Below are 19,231 nucleotides of genomic sequence, written 5' to 3' on the forward strand. Positions count from 1 at the left end.
ACAGAAAAAGTTCAATGTTTTGCATACTGAAAAGTAATGCATGTATATTATTAGCTGCATGAGTTGTAAAGCATAAAAATGTCTTTGGTGTCATTAATAAGTCTTAAACCCTCACTCTTGCTTAGGTTGCAATGTTTATTCTGTATCTTTCAGTCACTGGGCAACAACAACAACAAAAAGATATTACCATAAAAAAAAAACGCATAAATGTTTCCACTTTCTAAATGCCTGATGTGGCTTTGCAGCAAGTTAACACAGAGATTCAGAGGATCAGTTTAGTTTGGCACCAGAGCTGCTTTCTACAGATTTATATAAGAGCCTGAAGAGTATGACCCCGATCATGTGACAGGCTCAGGTTAAACCAAGAAGTTGTGATACTGCTGATACCCAACAGTGATACTATACACACAAGAGAGGAAAAGTTGATAGATATTTGGCAAACACGGCATTTTTTTGTTGTTGTTGTTGTTGTTTTTAACTGGGCTACATTACCATCTGTGTGAATCTGTTGTCCTATTGTATGGCCATTCTGGTATTAGACAGCAATAGAATATGCATCTATACTTCATTTGTCTTAAGTCAGCATTTGCATTTCACAGTTGCATCATTTTATTTAATATTTTCACATACATTATGATGAACTGGCATTTTACTCCCTTTGTTGCGATTGGCAGTGATGGCACACTACAGCTATGGTGATGTAGACTAATTCAGTACGATAAACCTTGGATAATATTAGCTAATCCTTTCTCAAATGGTCTCAAGCTGTCAGTGCCCTGTAGAAGATCAAGGGCTTTGCTTGCCGTCAGAGCGCTCCAGTCTCAGAACTTTTGACTTGCAAAGCCCCAGGAAGATGCCCACACAGATCAGCCAGTGTGAAAAGGGGAAATATTTTAAGAAAAACATAAGCCATAGTAATCAATGAAACAAGTAGCGAGGAACACAGTGGAAGTTTAGGAAAGAATAGAAATAGAAGCAGTGGCAAAGAACATTAGCTCAGCACACATATCATTTGCTAATATTTCACCCAACTGTGCTTGAAACCTCATTATAATTATAAACTATAATGAAAGAGGCACTTTGCCAGTTAAAGACACCTGCCATAAATATCAAAAGTCAGTCATGCCCTAAATGGATCATAGTGTCAGTGAAGCACTTAAGCCTCCTGCGAGGATGAAAAGAGGCCACAGGCTTCACCTTTTACTAGGTCAGGGATGGCAGAGAAAGGTGAGCTGAAAGTTCACTCACTCTATAGGTTTCCTCTTTACTTAACAGAGAATCTCTGTTCATCCATGCAACAATCATGGAAAGCCCATCAATAATAAATGCATTTACTGGAAAAAATATTTACGGCACCAGTCATAACAAACTGAAATATGGGACTATGGGATAAGCGAAACAGTAGCAACAAGAGAGAATCGAGGATATGATGAGAAATTACACACATAAGAGTAGCTTCTATTACTCTTCTTTATTCTGTTTTAAATGTTTAATCTTCTCTGATCTTGATGCTTGATCTTTAACCAGCCTACTCCTTTAACCTTGGAACGATTAGCTTTTCCTGAGGAGACAGAGAAGGTTAAGATGAGCAGAGCATTCTGTCTCCCACAGTGTCCATAATGTGGTCTTTACGTGGTCTGACTCAATCCTCTTAGGGCATCCTTTCCACAATAAGCATCAGTGGACAGAAAATATTCCCAGAAGAGCAGAGGGAACTCAACAAAGGTTGGAAAGACATTAAACTTCATTTTTCTGGAGGTGCTTGCAAATTAAGTACATTGAAGAGGTTTTAATATAAAAACAGTTCAGTGTGGTACCATGTGACTGAAGGGTTCTGTTATTTTCTGTTTCTGTTATTATATGTTATAGTGTCACTTTATGTAAAGGAGGAAATGAAACACATGTAAGTGCAAGACAATTACATGAGAAGATGCATCCAAAGCTGGCCCAGGCCAAGACGCTAAATCTAAATTTGAGGTCGGGGAAGGCTTTCCTCTCTCCCACAGTGCTTTTAGGTGGAGAGGCTGCAAACGGGCCGCTGTTTGCACATATTAGCATTACTGTAAACTAAGTCAGGTGCTGAAAGGGGCTAAACCAGGTGATTTCACAGAAACCAGAAGATTCCAATCCTCCCCAAGTCAAAACATAGCTACAGGTGTGTGATGGGAACAACACACCTCCCTGATCCAAGACTGGACGATGAGCGGGTGCTTAATGAATCAAAGGTCAGTGTTTGACTTGGCAAGTGGTTTCTCAGATCTGAGGAGATGTGTGGTGAACCCTCAGGTGAAGAAAGGCAATGAGCTCACCACAGGATTACCATCTGGCAGTGAGTAGGCACAGATTGGTTAGGCTTCCACATAGAGCAGGTTGGTTAGGAATGCTTGATTTAGAGATTCAGGTTCGACAATCCTGCCCCCCAATCAGAGAGAGCTAGGATCCTGGTCACTTAAACTGTGCAAAGTCTGTGGACTCAAGGGTCTGCAAGCCCTGAAAGATCTGAAGACCTGAGCAAGTGCAGGCCAAAACAGTCAGTGACTGAGTTGCAGATTTGGAGATCATGCATCCATCTGACAGTACGAGCAGTTCAAGGAACTCCTTACCCTGACAAATATGGCATCTAGAGACAAGGCAAACCGAAAACTATTTAGGAGAGTCACCAGCACAGGCATCATAAAATGGGGAATTGTGGTGAAATATGCCTTTAAGAAAACACAGAGCAGGCCAGTAGCACAGGCAGCTGCTACTCACTTCTGACTAATCCCTACCCGAGGTTCACCTTTGTTTATATCGTTAATCATTGCTTGTCTGTCACTTCAGAAAATAGACTCCACAGCTACACACCTGAAAAGCCTCAAGACACTTGCATGTATCTTATATATGGCTGCAACACTATCAGACACAATCTGTCCTCAGACATACAGAAAGATTTTTAAACACCTTGAAAATAACTCAACAACAAAGTAGGAGTAACAACAAAACCAGCCACACCATAATGGCTGGTAGTCACTTCCAACATATCTGCACACACCTGGAGCATAAGAACATAGAGTAGGGCAAAGGTGAAGTGAAAGACATAGGAAAGCAGAGGCAAGAACGATAATGTACCATTAGCACTAGCAGCTTGTGCCCCCTAGGGGACTTTTTTTTCTGTGCACACTACACTCATAATCCCATCAAAACTCACAGACAGTATCTGTGTCTTCCAAGAACCCAGATCATGATGTAACATAATCCACTTATGGACATGGCCAAAGTGTTGGTACCCTCATACCTCACTGAAGCAACGCCTTGTTCTTCCTCTGTCTTATAGTCAAACAAATAAAAACTGTGGAAAGAGCTGCATTCTTGCTCATCTTCTAAGATCTTTAGCAATGACCTGAACAAAACTCCCACTACTCCTCAGAGGTGGTGGTAATTAGACTGTAGGGACATTTCAAGCAGACTGTGGACCTCAGTTAGTATCACAGGTGTCTTCACTGTCTTATAATCAAATCTGTTACCTTATGTAAAAGGAGTACACTTGTATGTGCTTCCCAAAAAGGCTTCTTTTTTTTTACACTTTATTATAACAGTTGCAGTTTTATTGATACTTCTTGTTCACTCATGTGACCAATAGATATCTAAGCATGTTGGAGGTAAATCCAATCAAGGCAATTTTAATCGTCTTTAGGCAGTATTTAAACTAATATTTGCAACCATTTTTTAAAAAAAATATCTAACACAAATATCAAATATGGCCTAAATGTAGACTTACAGTTATCAGTGTCACTATATGTGGAACCCCGCACTATTTCAGATTAAAGGCATAGTGTAATGAAAAGAGATATTGTCCACCCATCCATTATCTATACAGTGCATAATCCTCATTAGGGTCGCGAGTGATTGGGAGGGAGCTGGAGTGCCTGGAGAAAACCCACTCATGCACAGGGAGAACATGCAAACTCCAAGCAGAAAGATCCCAGGGAAGGACACAAACCAGGGATCTTCCAGCTGCAAGGCAACAGTGCAAACCACCAAACCACCGTACAGCCCATAAGAGAAATGGTTTAAATCAAAAATATTAAACAGTGAAAGTGAGACCACATTTAATTGCTTGGGAACCCGACAAGGATATTTTCGTAACTTCCCATAATCAGTGTTGTGGGCTGTGACCAAGGGAAGAGGCGGGGAAATACAGGCAGGCAGGATAATACTATGCGGAACAGAAACAGTACAATGGAATGATGCATAAATAATAAGGTTCAACAGCAATTCAAATAGCAATTTCTAAATAAGTCTGAGTCAATATAATGTAATTTTAGAAAATAGCTAGACACTCTTGACTCAGAAAGCACTAATTTCCCAAAAATCTGCACACATGCGAACTGATGACATTCTTCTAAACTGTTCCAGGTTAACTCTACATTATCTACATCAACTATAAAATGAACTTTTAATTAATTTCTTATCACAGGATATACTGAATCACCACAACCCCAGTTAAAGTGAAGCATCATGTTGATTTGGTCCTTAACATATATTAACGTATAATTACTTTATCATGACTTGCCATGTTTGTGTTCTTTCAAGCAAAGCCGATCCTTATTCTGAGCTTTTACTGAGAAGTAGTTCATGATTAACATCAGCCAGACAACAGAATAGTACCTGTATATTATATTTATTTCTACATTTTTGAACTACAGTATTGCATATTATTAATACTTTTACATTGCAACAAATAAAATTCCATTATCGTATCATTTGTTGTTTTTGCATGTTATGTATGTTAAGTCACAAAAGTCATGGCACAGTGGACATATTAATGCAAATGACAAAGAATATCAAGCAAACAATCAAAAAATAGCTGTACATTTGACAAATTATAGATACAATTCTTCACATAATCAAGGCACAATTCATTTAAAGATATTTATATTCATAAATGTCATATTAGAACAACAGTAGCCCTGGAACACAGGAATAAGGCAACATTTGATAAAAGGCTTAACTCTGTGTCCTGTCTGGCTCTGTGGTACAGTCTCCCATACCTTTGCTTTGAGCACTGCTTTGCTCAAGTGTTTCTACCTCACAATATTTCATGTCCTCCAAGATCTGGTCAAGCACAGGCTCGCTGGAATCCAAGCCAGCCTCTGTTTTAGAGTACAGATCAAGGTCAACATCACAGAAAGAGTGAGTATCAAAGCCTGTGGCAGTGTCAGTGCCAAGGCTTGGATCGCAGGGAATGCCGGGGTGAGACTCCTCCTCAGAACTGGATGCCTGGCTTGTCTCTGAGCTTTCATCAGGAGATTCCTCTGCCTTCGTATCTGGGTCAGAGACCTGTGCTTCCTGCTGCTCCTCGGGCTTCAGTCTCCTGCGGCTGATCAGCTTCTGCAGCTGTAACTTGCTGGTGAAGAAGATGCGGCGCCAACCCACCTCCAGCGCCAGAGATGCCACGTCAGCTGAAACTGTGTTGCAGCGCCGCCGCACTGCCTGCTCCCAAAACTCCTCTGACCCACATAACTGAGGAGCAGAAGTGAAAAGTGAGAGGAATGTTACACGAAACACGGGTGCTCCTTTTGTTGCACGTATGTACTTTTAAAATCATTAAAAGAATCTTAGAATAGAGAATTACTTTAGGATTATGAGCTGTTCATGTATAATGATGGACGGAAGACAAAACATCCAATAATGAAACCTTAAATAACAGATGTAAATACTGTTTGTCTTAGGACAGTTTAAGTTATTTGTCTCTCACCTGCTTGAACTTGCGTGACGTCCGTCCAAGCTGACCCACATCCTCAAGCTCGAGATAATTCATTATCCGAAGAAGTAAGGCATCAGACAGGTGCTCCAGATAATCATAATGACCTTGGCACAAAGCTTTGGCATACTGCAAGATTTGATGGCCAAAAACCATACTGACCTCACCTGGGAAGAAGCCCAGTGTTATCTGTCATTCATATTCAAGCATGTGGATTGTTCTTACATTTACGTGACATATCTGAATACGAAACAACAATTGAGCTCTACAATAAAAGCAATATAAAAAAGCACTCAACAGAATGTGCTAAAAATTACGTGATATGTAAAAATCTGCAGTCATCAAAGCCTGATTAAACGTTTGATGATATGGACCTATCCAGAGGAACTGTATGTTTTGTTTAGTTTTTTTTTTAAACAATACAATATGAACTTCCAAATTCTCCAATACCAATTAAAAACTTTTTTAAGGATACTCAAAAGCAGTCCTGAAAGGAGTGAGAGGCGTCCCAGCTTTAATCACCCCTTCCATGTAACAACAGGGAGCCACAAAAACACACAATTTACAGATCATCGTAATCAACTTTTTTCACATTCTGGCATGTCATTGCAGGAAACCACTGGTATAAATGATAACGTTAAATCAAACTAATTCCATGTAGGTAAGCTGGGTCTAGGGTCCAGGTGTTGTGCCTGCTGGTTAGCTGCTGGGACTTAATGTGCCACTTGATGGAGCTGAGCCATCATTAACTGTATTTGCTTCACTGGTTATATTCCTGCTCACTGTTTAAACACAGATGATGCAGAAGCAGAAGAAGGCCTTTTTCACATCCAAACTGGTCACTCTAAGAAAACCAAAAAGTAAAAGGAATAATCTGTTCTATTTAAGATTAACAGTGAGCAAGACAGTGTGCAGTGTGAAAGTATGCACAATACTGCAAACCTGAAACTGAATCAGGTCAATGAAACACAACAACCCATGATTTCATTATTTACAGCTGTGCTTCTTCTACTGTGACATATCAAATGTCCTCAGTAAAAAGGGCCTGTTAGTTTCTCCAGTTACAAGTTGCCTCCGTTACAATAAAATGTAGATGAAATGGACCTATCCACGTTCGCAAGTATGTCTTAATAAAGGAATATGAACTTCCTTTTAAATATCCAACACAACAGAAGTCTTCAATGCCAGAAACAATTAACAGCATTTTTAGGGATGCTCAGATGCATTCATGAATCCGATGAGAGGGGTCCCTGTTTTAATGACTCCTTCCATATAACAATAGGGAGCCACAAAAACACACAATTTATAGATCATCGTAATACATTTTTTCACATTCTGGCATGCCATGGCAGGAAATCACTGGAATAATTGATTTAGTTAAAACCACAAGAATTGCATTTAATTATTTCTGCTCACTGTATAGACACATATGATAAGAAAGCAGAAGCTGGCCTTTTTTTACATTCTTACTGGTCACTATAGGAAAATCAATTAGATTAAAAATCTGTTCTAATTAAGATTCCCAGTGAACCAAGACAGCGTGACAGTACTAAAACATGCACAATACTACAACCCTGAAACTGAATCAGGTAAATGAAACATTGATGATTTCATTATTTACTGCTCTTGTTCTTCTACTGTGACTTATCTTTAGTTAAAAAAGGCCTACTATTTCTTCCAGTTATAAATTGCCTATTTATTTTTTAGTTTCTCTTGTCCTCAGTTAAGGAAAAACACAAATGGCAAACCAAAAGATTGAGAGGATAACAAGACTTATGTGATGAATTGTAGGCACAGGACTGAATATTAAGTTCTTACTATGCAGCCCACTGTCATCCAAGAAGTCCTGATGAGTCTCCCTCAGTTCCCCAGGTTTGGAGTAGCGGTCCACGGTTCTGGCAGATATCTTCCACCATCTCCAGATCACCTGGAGATGACCAGTCAAAGTGTAACTGGTTAGGCATATTTTGACACCCATCTATGAAAAGACACAACCCTCTTCCTGAATGCACGTTTTTATTAAACCCTCGGCAGTGTTCTGACATAATATAGAAATCAGTGCAGCTTAACAAATGCACGCACATCCCACAGAAGACAGTCAGTATGGGAGAGGAACACCGGCTAGCATGCCCAGTGAGTCAGCTGGAGTTAACAGCAAACACAGCATTTAACGGGAAACTGATTCAGCCTAGACATTTTAGAGGTGTACCTGTTCGACTTACACTTACAAACTAAATATTACGTGTCAGCAAGCAGATGCTGATGTTAAACTGCTAACCTGCCAACCGCTAATAATCCAAGTTATGTGTTTGTTATGTAGCGAGATTAGCTAACGTTAAATAACCGTTATTAGTAGTTTAAGTTAGCTAGGTGTAGCTAACAAGAAGAGCCCGTCTTATCGAACAACGCTGTTTTTACGGATAGTGTAAAGAACGGGTCTTATCAAAATATCATTACTCACGTCTGACTTGGTGAGAGACAGATGATAAAAGTTCTTGTCGGGTGCAGGACCCCGTCCAGAGATTTCAAACAGCGGGTCTGTGAGCAGAGACGCCATGGCAAAGTTTGTGTGTTGTCATGGAAACGAGACTTCGTTAGTTCCAAGTCCGAGTGCAAACTGAAGAGAAAGCATTCTTTAAATATATATATTTTAAATTTATTTATACTTTATTTTTTACATTTTATTTTATTCTTTTTAAAAATCTTATTTTTAAAAGTATTATGTATTTTTTAATTTTAATATTTTACCTTATCTTAAATTAAATTTTGCGATTTATTTTATTCTCAGTTCGTATTTCCATTTTTGCAATTTAAAACATCTAAATTTTACTCCAATAAATTAAATTATAATAAACTAATTCATTTTATAGACTAGCGCATGTAACAGGAAGGCGACCTTTACAAGCGTATGTACATTTTTGTTGACTGTATGTTGTCTAATTGTAGTCTACACTGTGTTCCAAATTATTATGCATATGCTTTTTGTTCATTTTTCCTAAATAGTCAATACAATTGACAGCCAGTGCAATTTTTAAAGAAAATTCTCAATCCTAATGTCAGGGCTCCCTCCTCTGTCCCAGCTTCAGCCTCCACCTGACCTTCCTCATCCTCCCTCTCCCCCTCCTTCCTCCTATTCCTCTCTCCACCTTCCTGCTCTGTCCAGCTGTTGTTCATCACCAATCACTCATCAGCGGAACTCCTGGCAGCTGCGGTGCAGCACACCTGCTGATCATCTCCACCATAAAAGCTGGCTGCACACTCCACACCCTGCCAGATAGTAAACTCTGCTCACGCATTCTGCTGACCCAACTGCCCAGTCCCACCTGCTCTGCTCCCCCATCTCCTGCACTATGGATCCAGCCCTGACCAGACCTCCTCCCTCCCTCACCTTGGGCCTGCTGCCTGCTCCTGGATCCCCTACTTGTCGTGGAGGGTCTCTGCCTGCCGTGCACCATCCAGCACTCCCTTAACCTCTGCTTAAACAATAAAATCCACCTTTGTTCTTGCCTCAGGCCCTCGTCTGTGTGCTCTCTGCTCGGGTTCACCCCCACGCCGTGACACCTAAAGTGTTATATTTTGTTTTGTTATATTTAGATGACTATTTTTGAAACTTCGCAACTTTTTTTTTTTTTTTTGCTAATGTGTCCTTAAAGATGGGACTTGCCACACTCATTTTTTGAAAATCAACTCACCCATAATCAGACTATTTGATCTATTCGTCAGATATTACAGATTCAGGATCAATGGCCTAATGAGAAAGAACAATGACATTTTCAGGCTTTTCTCAGTTCCTAAAACACTTTCATTAAAACACATTTGCTCAAACTGATATAAATTAGATGAGGATGTAAGTAAAACCTACTTGCTGAAAGTTTCCAACATTGCTAAGGGCAGGATTAATTGTAGTTTCAGTATTAGTGCCAGTCAGTTTTAGGAACATAGACCTATTATAACAGACATTAAGCAAACTCAAACTGTAGTTAAAAATCATTTAATTTATTTATACATATATTTATATATGTACACATTTACTTACCTATTCTTGTAAAGACAAGAAACACATTGTCAAATTCATTGTTAGTTATGGGTGGCACGATTGAGTCCCAGGCGGATCCATTAATGTAACAATCCCTGAATTAATGTTCGTTTCCTTTGCCTTATTTTTAGCAAACCGGGTCAATGTTTCTCCCCATTCTGTTTTTCTCTTCAAAGGCTTTTCAATAACAAGGCAAAGAAGAGGACAGACATCAAGGGTAAATACAACATAACTTACCGCTAATAGGTGTATTATTTTAAGTTGCAAGTTTTTTCCAGACAGGATGGTGTAAACCTGTGCTCCCTGTCTAAAGGCCACGTAGTCTACAACAACGTGACGGACTACTCTGTTTCGAGGTAAACCAATTTGGATCACCGCCACAACCCTGAATCTTTCATTAACAGTCTTTCCTTTCGTCTCTACCATGTTCATAAAATATAGTGAATATCTGAAATATGCTCTTCTGACATCTCTGCACAGAAGTGAGGTTATTAGAGTATACGAAACACTTTTACCAATGTTTTATCGATTAAGCAAAATAGCGGGATTAAGAAATAATGATCTCAACACCCGCATTTCTCATCTCTCCTCCATTTGTGCTCTAACAGACATGTCTGTCCCTTTACCTGTCGGGCTAAAAACATCTCTAGTCCCTGCTGGTCTCATATTTAAAGAGCTGCACTTGGTTTCAAAATTGAGCCCATTTTGTTTGCACAGTTTCACAGCTATTGGCAATACTTAAGCAGATGACTAATAGTCCAGGATCAGTGCTGCGTCCCATCCACCGGCTCTAAAAACATGTGGGTTTGGTTGTTTTCGGTTATAGGCAACTTTTGTCTCTTAGGAAGAGCACTCTGGATTTGTACGTTAATAAAGGAAACTTCTTAGTGCCCCTATAGTAGCAATAAGCTTAAAATAACAAAAAGAAATCCCTTTTGCAAATGAAACAACTGCATTGTCATTGTGGCTGCTTCAAACCACAGACTGCAGATTTGGATGGAACCCTGTTAATAATCTTAAAATGTATACCCTTACCTACGTAGATAGTTTGTAGTGGTTTTTTTCCACAAGGTGTGTGTATACTCACCCTTGTTATTTCAGTCCTTTGTTATACATAACATGTACTTAGTTGTGATTACAAATGGTGATATGCACAGAGCTTACAGTCATAAACAAAAAATAAAAAGCATATAATGTATTGTATATAGTCCAAACTGCATATTTCCCCCCTTAACAGTCCCTTAGTCTTCAATATAGTCCTTTGTACTCCTTCATAGTGTTGTAAACTTTTTATGGAAAAAAAGAGAAGTCTTTTTTTATAAGAAATGTACTGCCACTAATTGAGTGACGGAAACAGTGTTGAATATGTGCTGCATGCTGCCCTCTGGTGGCGAAGACCGGGAGCTGTGCTACAGGAAAGGGTTGGTGGATGAGCCCCCTGAAGGGAATGAGCCAGCTGGAGCCCCTGCCTGACAAAAGGAGTTGAGATTTAAGACACCAAAGAAAACACATATATCCCTTTAAATTAAATGTCATAAATGGATAAGCTTTTAGTGAAATCATTCATTTTATATCTTATATTACGCTGACATAGCTCTTGAAAAAGTTGGGAAACAAAAGACAACGTATGCTCACCATGAATGGGTTATTGGACATGCCAGGGACAGCCATTGGCTGCCCAAACGGTGTGATCGAGGGCTTGTTCTGGCCATAGACTGGGAATGCAGGGCCTTTGGGCGATAAAGGGGAAAAGATTTACACAGACTGAGTGTGCTCTCTCCAGCAGTGGAGATAAGAGCAATAAGAGCTTGGAGTTCTGTTTTATTTCATTGCCACATTTATATCAACTCACCATAAAGATAAGGTAAAGACAAACATTCATTTTACAACTTAAATTATGACAGTTCATTTTTTAAATTGTAAGGGACTACAACTGCAAAGAGGAGAAAAAAAATCAATGAGAGCCAAGCCCCAGCATGTCAGATTGCATTCAGGTAAGAACAGAGCCTTAATGTGTGATTTGTCATTGTGTTTTCGGACCAGAGCAGAACCCTAAAGCTTTGTACCCTAAATGCAACCTTTACTCACTGTGCAGCAGCTGCCACTGAGAAGTCACTTTAATTTGAGACGGCTTCAACTCAATTCTTAATGCATTGGCCATCGTGTAGATAAGGAAAAATTAATAATAGATGCCAGAAAAAAAGCAGCAGATGCCCCTAAATCACTGACAGGTACTGCACAGGTGCAACAGGGTAAGAAGACGGAGGGACGTGGGAGGCCACTAACCATTAGACTGAGGGTGATAGGCCCCAGGCTGAGAGTAAGGGATGGGGGCCTGGCCGGGGAATTGCTGCTGGAAGTTTCCGCTGAAACTGGTCGGGAGGCAGAAGGAAGACGCATTCCCAAAGCCGGCAGGCATGCTCATAGAGCCAGTACCAAACGAGGCTACGAGACACACACGGCATGTGTGTGCAGTGAACGTACACACATACCCACAACACACAAACACACACACACACACACACACACACAAGGAGGAGTAAATTCTAGACACTTAGGAAAAAAATCACAAAACTACTGACAATGTAACTGGGTTACATCAAAGTAACACAGATGTCTAAGTAAAAAATGATGAAGTACATTGAACTTTAAGAGCACACACACCTGCAGCTGGAGCTCTGCCGTTGGTCTGAAAAGGGTTGGTGGCCATGTCTGGGGGAATGGCTGCAGCAACAAAAGGGTTTGTGGATGGGACCGCTACATGGAAGAAATTCACAAAATGAGTCTTATAAAAATTTAAAAAAGCAATGTACCACATTGTATTTTAGTTATGTATGCATCAGTGTAGCAGTAATCACTACGGCCACCTCCAAAGCCAGGTTGCATGCTGGGTAACACAGGTGGATTCTGAGCTGGTGATGAACCGAGCACCGGTCCAAACAGGTTCCTGGAAAGAAAATGATGTGATAGAATGTTTTTAAGCACACGCAGAACACGACAGGCATTAATCAACCCATATAACGTACATGTTTTCACAGACATCATGTGCTCATCACCATGACAGGAACATTATTCAGCACACACTGAACACTTCATTCATCTAACTCATGTTGTCTTCAGAGTATTCATGCACGTTTGCAGAAGGACTAAGTGTAGGAAATGAACTGTTTGCAGTATGTGTGTCTGCCAGTGTCTCACCCTTGTACACTGGGTCCTGTCGAGGCAGAAGCAGAGGAGCTGAGCTCGTTGTCCAGCTCAGCCAGAGCAGCATAGCGGTCCTCTGTGCAGCTCCCCGTCTGAGACTGGGCAGCGACGGCACTAGACATTGACGGAATTGGCACTCCTCCCCCTTTAAACAAATATTTGGGAAAAAAAGCTATTCAAACATCAATGGCCACATGCATACACAGGCACACCCAAATACTTAAAATGCCCACTGGGGGTCCCCCCCCCCGCCCTCACAGGCCCTATTCAGATGACTGTCTCCGATTAATTCAGAGTAAAAAGATGCACTGATGAGTTCATGGCTCTTCTAATGGGCCAGAAATTAGTGCTCACTGTGCTGAGCATGACTTTAAAAGCCTTTAAAATCTTATCCAAGAGAAACGTGCTTCCACAAAGTTTCTATGGTTGCTTAGCAACAACAGTAGTGGTGACCAGAGAATCCTTTGCTGGAGAGATAAAGGGCGGCTCAGTGTATAGTAGGACTGCAACGGGTCACAACACTCACAGCTTGAACTGTATCACAGCGTTAGAGTCGGGGATCGAATCAGTTTATCAGAAATAAATAATTAATTTAAATAGAGAGAGAGCAGACAAGACAGTCACTGTCAACTGCTGTCTGCATGCCACATTCATCTGACCACACATCTGCTGTGCAGCTCATCACGGCAACACTACATCAACATTCAGGAAATTATTCCTCCCCGAGTATGAACTATGTTTTCAGCGTCATTTGTTTGCCTGTAACCACGATTTTGCAAAAAAACACCAGACCTACTCTCATGAAATTTAGTGGAGAGGTAGAGCGGGGCCAGTTACAATTTATTGCAGATCTTCCTTTAAATTTGCAAGACAAGATACTGGTGTTGGTGGAAAACTGTGCTCTCAGGGTGTCTTTGTAGTTATCTTAAAACGTAACAGCAGCAGTAAAATTATGTTTTACACTAAGATGGTTAAACTTTGCATTTAACCTACGGCTCACATGTGGAGTGAAACGTGATCTGTACAGATCACGGATTCTGGAGCCACAGCCTGTTACACCACTTGTGGACAGAGTAAAATGAATTTTTATAAAATAACAGTGAGGTGAGGGTGAGTATGTATGGATATGATGGAGGAAAGACACTGGTGGGGAGGGTGGTACCTGATGAAAAGGACTTTGAGGGAGGTGACGTGCTCAGATGGGATGGAATTGCAGTGTTTCCAAATGCCTCAAAGTTGGCAAAGTTGGTATTTGAATTACCCTGAGGTGCTGCAGTCACACAAGGAAAAATTAAGACAGTGAATGTGGAAATAAAACGAAATGGCAGGGGAAATGTGTGAGGTAACAACAAGACAAACTATTTGACCTTTTGGGATGCTTGAAAGGAATCTTACCTGACTGGCTGGGAAAATGTGCAAAGTTGGCAAAGTTGGTAGAACTGGCAGTTTGAGTGGGTGGAGCAGCAAAGATGTCTCCTCCCAGATCTGAGAGCAAGTCGAACTTCTTCTCCTGGGCAGCACTGTGAGCCTGGGAACGGCCTAGCCCTGGAGACTGGGTGGCAGCAGCAAGAAAGAGGAATTTAAAACAATGAAAAAGAGTCTAAGGGGATATTTTGTGGATTGAATGGGGCTCGGCGTGCATTTCTCTTACCTGGCGCAGTGGGGTCTTGTTGAGCTGCAGGGTTTTGAGGGGTTGGACTTCTGGGGTGCTGCCGGTGCTGCTCGCTGAGGAGCCGGACACAGAGGCCTGGACGCTTGCTACTGCTCGTGCCTGGTCGGGAGGAACATACCTGGGCATTCAAGGAAAGAGCAACAACACAAACGTACAAACGCACTTAGTCCTGACAGATACAGTTACTGATAAGGTTGCGAAAATTTTTATTTAGTTCATTACTTTAGGGGAACATTTTCATCTGATTCAACTGAGCCTTTCTAAAAACTCCAGGAGTGTCTGACATTTGTGCTTTCCCCCCCCCACAAACTCTGCAGCAAAACCCGGAAAATGACACGTTGACATAAAAAAAATGTCTTGGACAGTGACGTGTGCTATCAAACTAAAACATATGGTTAACCAAGTCCATAACTGCACAATGGTTTTTGGCAAAGATAGCACTTAACTCTCAGCACCTTTTTCTTTCCATCACAGCTGATAGAAGTAAGCAAGCATTACTCAGTGATCTGCAGAAGGTCTTTGCACTAAGGAGTACTTACTACCTGTTCAACAACATTATGTAAAGTTTGCAACCATGTAAAAACATGTTTTTATACAACCATTTATTCCTTTAGGCAATGTGTATCCACAGGGTGCAAAACACCAGGTTTTACTCTTTCAACTATTATCAAACACAGAAGAAAAATAGGTTGATGTTACCATCTTTTCTTTTCGTATTTTTCCTGGAGGAACTCTTTTACTTTCTGTGGTTCTCGGAAATCTGGAACAACTGATGTCCTGTCGTCATAGAGGCCCAACCAGATGTGTTTACAGACCTACAGGGGGCACAGGAATGAGGAGAGTGGGAGGTAAGGAGAGCATCGGGGTGGGGGTGGTGGCAGAGTCGGGAGAGAGAGAGGTGAGAGAAAGTAAAGGGAAGGGGGGAAGGGACGGCGAGCAATGGGAGAAAAAGTGGAGAGAAAGGAATGCCAATAAGCTGACTAAGCAGAACTAAAAGAAATAGCCTGATGCTACTATTAAATCAAGCCACAGCAAAGGACACAACAGTGAACAATGTGAAATGCAGTGCTGAGCTTTCGTTGTACAGTGTGTGCATGATACCTCATTGCTGTGTTTCTGTAGGAACTCTATTTCCTGCTGTGTGAATGTGGTCATAGAGATGGACTTCACTCTGTGTGGGGGATTCAGTCCTCGCCTGTGGGTGGAGGAGGTATATGTTAGCTAAAGAACAAGAGAAGCAGGACTCAGTGCTGTTTAGGTAGCATGAAACTAGCAAACAAAAACCCAAACCAAAACACAGAAGTTGCATTTTCTTTTCAGTGTGAAGGCATCCATGAGAACGTAAAGTTTGGCATATGGAGCGACATATATGACAATAATATGACATTTGACACACATTTCTAAAATACAGAACAACAAACAATCACAGGGAAGCATCCTCCACGGTCACAATGTTTACAATTTAAATCTTAAGGCTTGTAACTGCAAACCTAACATCAAATTAAAGCCATGGGTTAAATCAGAAATATTTACGACTTCGAATTGACTCAAGTCTGATAAGACATGACCAAGGACTTGTAGCAGAAAATATCTTTATATATTCATACTGTCAATAAAACTTACAGACCTAAACAGCTTTTTTCAGGATTTATCGCTTTAAAAATATCAAATCACAATGAAAAATTTCCAAAATGAATTCGCAACTACATACTTACAGATCCATGATAAGAAAAAAAATCCATCTAGAATAAGTAGTGCTATAAAACACTAAATAATTAATTGTGTAGTAATAGAAGTAAGTATATAAAATCTGTAACACACACAAATCCTGCTGGAAGTATGACATTTAAACCCTAGTTTAAATCACCTGTATGTAATCAAGGTGTAACAGCTGATATGTTTAACACATTAATAAATGAAAGGTACAACAGTTTGTGTCCTCTGGCAAAAGCTAAGAGCTTTATAAACAACTATTGTCAACAGAGCAGAGACATACAAGAAGATACAGAAGAAGCACAGTAAAGTTAAACATGAAAATAAGTAAGTTGTCAATCTGTGACGATGTGTGCAAGAGACACGCCAGGGAGACGGGGTACTAAAAGTGTCTTAATAAAGACATAATCTCAACGAAAAACTGAGCTGATCTGGAAAACTTTTTAAATGAAATCATGAAAAATCCTGGTGTCTAGACATCCAAAGCTGATACAGACTTCAGTAAATAGACTGATGCCGACTTCAAGAAAGTGAATATTCATGTAAAATTTGATATCATGTTGTTTGTACTCAGTTTGACATCTGTCACTCTTTGTTGATCCTTGTTAAAACGATGCGATAGGATCACTAAAATCTAAATATATAACGGGTCCAATAGGGTAAAAGCTTTTTTTTTAAAAGTATTGTTTCACCATCAACATCGCAATGTGTGCATACACAATACTCACATTGCTACAACTTTTTTTGTTGTTGCCAGACACAAAAAGAAAGCTCACACGGTTCTCATTTGCCGTGACTCATTTACAAGAGAAGTCTGTGTGACACAATTTACGCTCATTTAAGAGCTCTTCAGTACAGAGAGTCATTTCTTAAAAAATGTATTCACAACACAGGGTTTGGCTAACATGCAGCCTCCACAAGTGCATGGCAAAATGAGCAACGAACAGGAGGGAAACACTAAAAAGCAAAGTTGAAATATAGAAATATTACAACCACAGAAGGGATGATTGTTGAAGAAAAAAACGCATGTCTGTCAGCAGCATCCTGCAGTTGTTTCCACTAGACGAGGCAATGCGACCAACTTGTTTCATCGTTTACATCAGCCACCACTAATAAAGCTATTCAAGTCATCTGGTGAAAATTCCTGTATTTTTTTATATCACAATATACACTGCAGAAAAACAAAATATGGCAAAGTCAGTGTTTTCCAAAGTCTATACTCAAGAATTTCAAGTGCCCTTACTGATGTGCTCCTGTCTTTATGCTGTGTAGTTTAATAATGGTACAGACAGAAAGCCATACAACTTAAAATACTAACACATGTTTTGATATTATTAATGATATGAATCTAAAATTTTGATGAGGTTATCTCCATCCTAAGCACTGCATATCCACCTACAATACTGCCTGTATGTATGCTTGACACGCCTTAATGAAAACAATCAACAATACGTTTACCATGACCTGGATGACTGAGAATCTTCACAGTTACTGAAAACAGTTTCACAATTCGTGTATTCCTCACTATTTATGACTTTTCCTGTGTATTTAGTAATGTTTTTCACCACCTCTTCTTGTTATTGTACAACCTTGTGGGACAGTCAACTTTGCATTTCACTCCCACACTACATGAGTATGTGACTAATAGGAATCACCTGTAACTTACTGAGAGCAGCATTGGCAGAAGCCTCAATATCAACAACTAAAGTGGGTGTGGACAGGAAGCAGATTGCAGCTTTATTGCCTAAATCCTGGCTTTGATTACTAAATGCTTTGACTTTCTGAGGAAGGAGAAGTGGTTTCATCACACAGCAGCTACGGACGACCCACTGCCCCAGTGTTTCACCTACTTCCCAAGTTCAGAGACCCACCCTGCTGCTGTTATCTGGGAATGTTTGTGTGTTTATCTTGTCGGAGGTCCAGTTAAAGTTCAACAACTAGAGGAGGTTCCCAATGAGACGAGCTGTTTTCAAACATTAGCCACACTTATGAGCCGTGCTAACCTTGAGCACAGAGGCAGTAAAGCCGCTCAGACACCCAGCTCAATGTACCTACAACAACACATTTTATCACACTGCTGTAAACAAACCGCCCTGCCGACACTCCCCAGCCAAACCCCGGCGGCCTCTGGGGCTGAACCGAAGGTAGCGTTACCTGTCCCGGCTTGTAGCTAACGAGCTAACGGTACCGCCAAGTCAGGGCTGCGGACCGCACACGTCCAGGACCCACAGCGGCGCCTCAATGGACCCCCGCAAAACGTAAATACAACACTTCGGAGCCGAAAGGAAACTCACAGGATCCCGGAGCAGGTGGTGCAGACGAAGGAGCCCACTGTCATGTTGACATAGGTCGGGCCGCGTTGATCGCAGTCGAAGCATTTCCTATTCGCGGGCAGGCTAGTCATTTCCCGGAGCATCTTTAGATGAGTCTCCTCCTGCTTTCGCTTCGCGCTCGTCGCCATGGCCGAAAAACAGCAGCTGGTATCACCGGGGAGGGAAAAGTTTGGGACCCGGGGCAGGGCGGGTGTCTTCAGGGATCACTTGCCGCGTACGACAGCGATGGAGGCGGCGGCGGTGGTAGCCGGGGAGACACCTTGCTGAGAGGTCTAGCTGGGAGACTGGGCGACTGGCTAAACTTCTTCGACTCGGGGAAAGTGACAAACTCAGCGGCCTAACCGGCAACAGCGCCATCTGTCGATGAGGAAATATACGCCTCCTATTTTAAAGAAAACCTACACTCTTCTTTGGAAATCATCAATAAAACATATGAAAACAGTACAGGGTGTCCATAAAGTCTCTTTACAATTTGAAGAATTTATTACAAAGGCAGTTGATAAGATATCTTAACCACATTTGTTTTATTG

The 19,231-nt window shown here is 40.9% G+C and overlaps 2 protein-coding genes across 3 annotated transcripts; both read right to left on the minus strand.

Annotated features, from left to right (window-relative positions):
- Positions 1-3,030: 3,030 nt before the first annotated feature.
- fbxo36b (F-box protein 36b) lies at positions 3,031-9,574 on the minus strand. The gene is made up of 4 exons (XM_023295043.3): positions 8,205-9,574; positions 7,562-7,670; positions 5,738-5,910; positions 3,031-5,502 (listed from the first exon to the last, which is right to left on the minus strand). Exons 1-4 carry the CDS (start codon positions 8,298-8,300, stop codon positions 4,987-4,989), a joined length of 894 nt encoding a protein of 297 aa, XP_023150811.1. The 5' UTR covers positions 8,301-9,574; the 3' UTR covers positions 3,031-4,986.
- Positions 9,575-9,718: 144 nt separating this feature from the next.
- agfg1b (ArfGAP with FG repeats 1b) lies at positions 9,719-19,005 on the minus strand. Of its 2 annotated transcripts, XM_023295029.3 has the most exons (12): positions 18,663-19,005; positions 15,757-15,850; positions 15,355-15,470; positions 14,635-14,773; positions 14,379-14,535; positions 14,146-14,253; positions 12,978-13,128; positions 12,647-12,726; positions 12,444-12,536; positions 12,066-12,224; positions 11,415-11,509; positions 9,719-11,248 (listed from the first exon to the last, which is right to left on the minus strand). In XM_023295029.3, the coding sequence occupies exons 1-12, from the start codon at positions 18,827-18,829 to the stop codon at positions 11,189-11,191; spliced, it is 1,419 nt and encodes a 472-aa protein (XP_023150797.1). In that variant the 5' UTR covers positions 18,830-19,005; the 3' UTR covers positions 9,719-11,188. The 2 variants fall into 2 exon arrangements, with proteins under 2 accessions (XP_023150797.1, XP_023150798.1); XM_023295030.3 differs by lacking the exon at positions 14,146-14,253.
- Positions 19,006-19,231: the final 226 nt, after the last annotated feature.

This window comes from Amphiprion ocellaris, chromosome 10 (assembly GCF_022539595.1).
Source record: "Amphiprion ocellaris isolate individual 3 ecotype Okinawa chromosome 10, ASM2253959v1, whole genome shotgun sequence".
NCBI classification, from domain to species: domain Eukaryota; kingdom Metazoa; phylum Chordata; class Actinopteri; family Pomacentridae; genus Amphiprion; species Amphiprion ocellaris.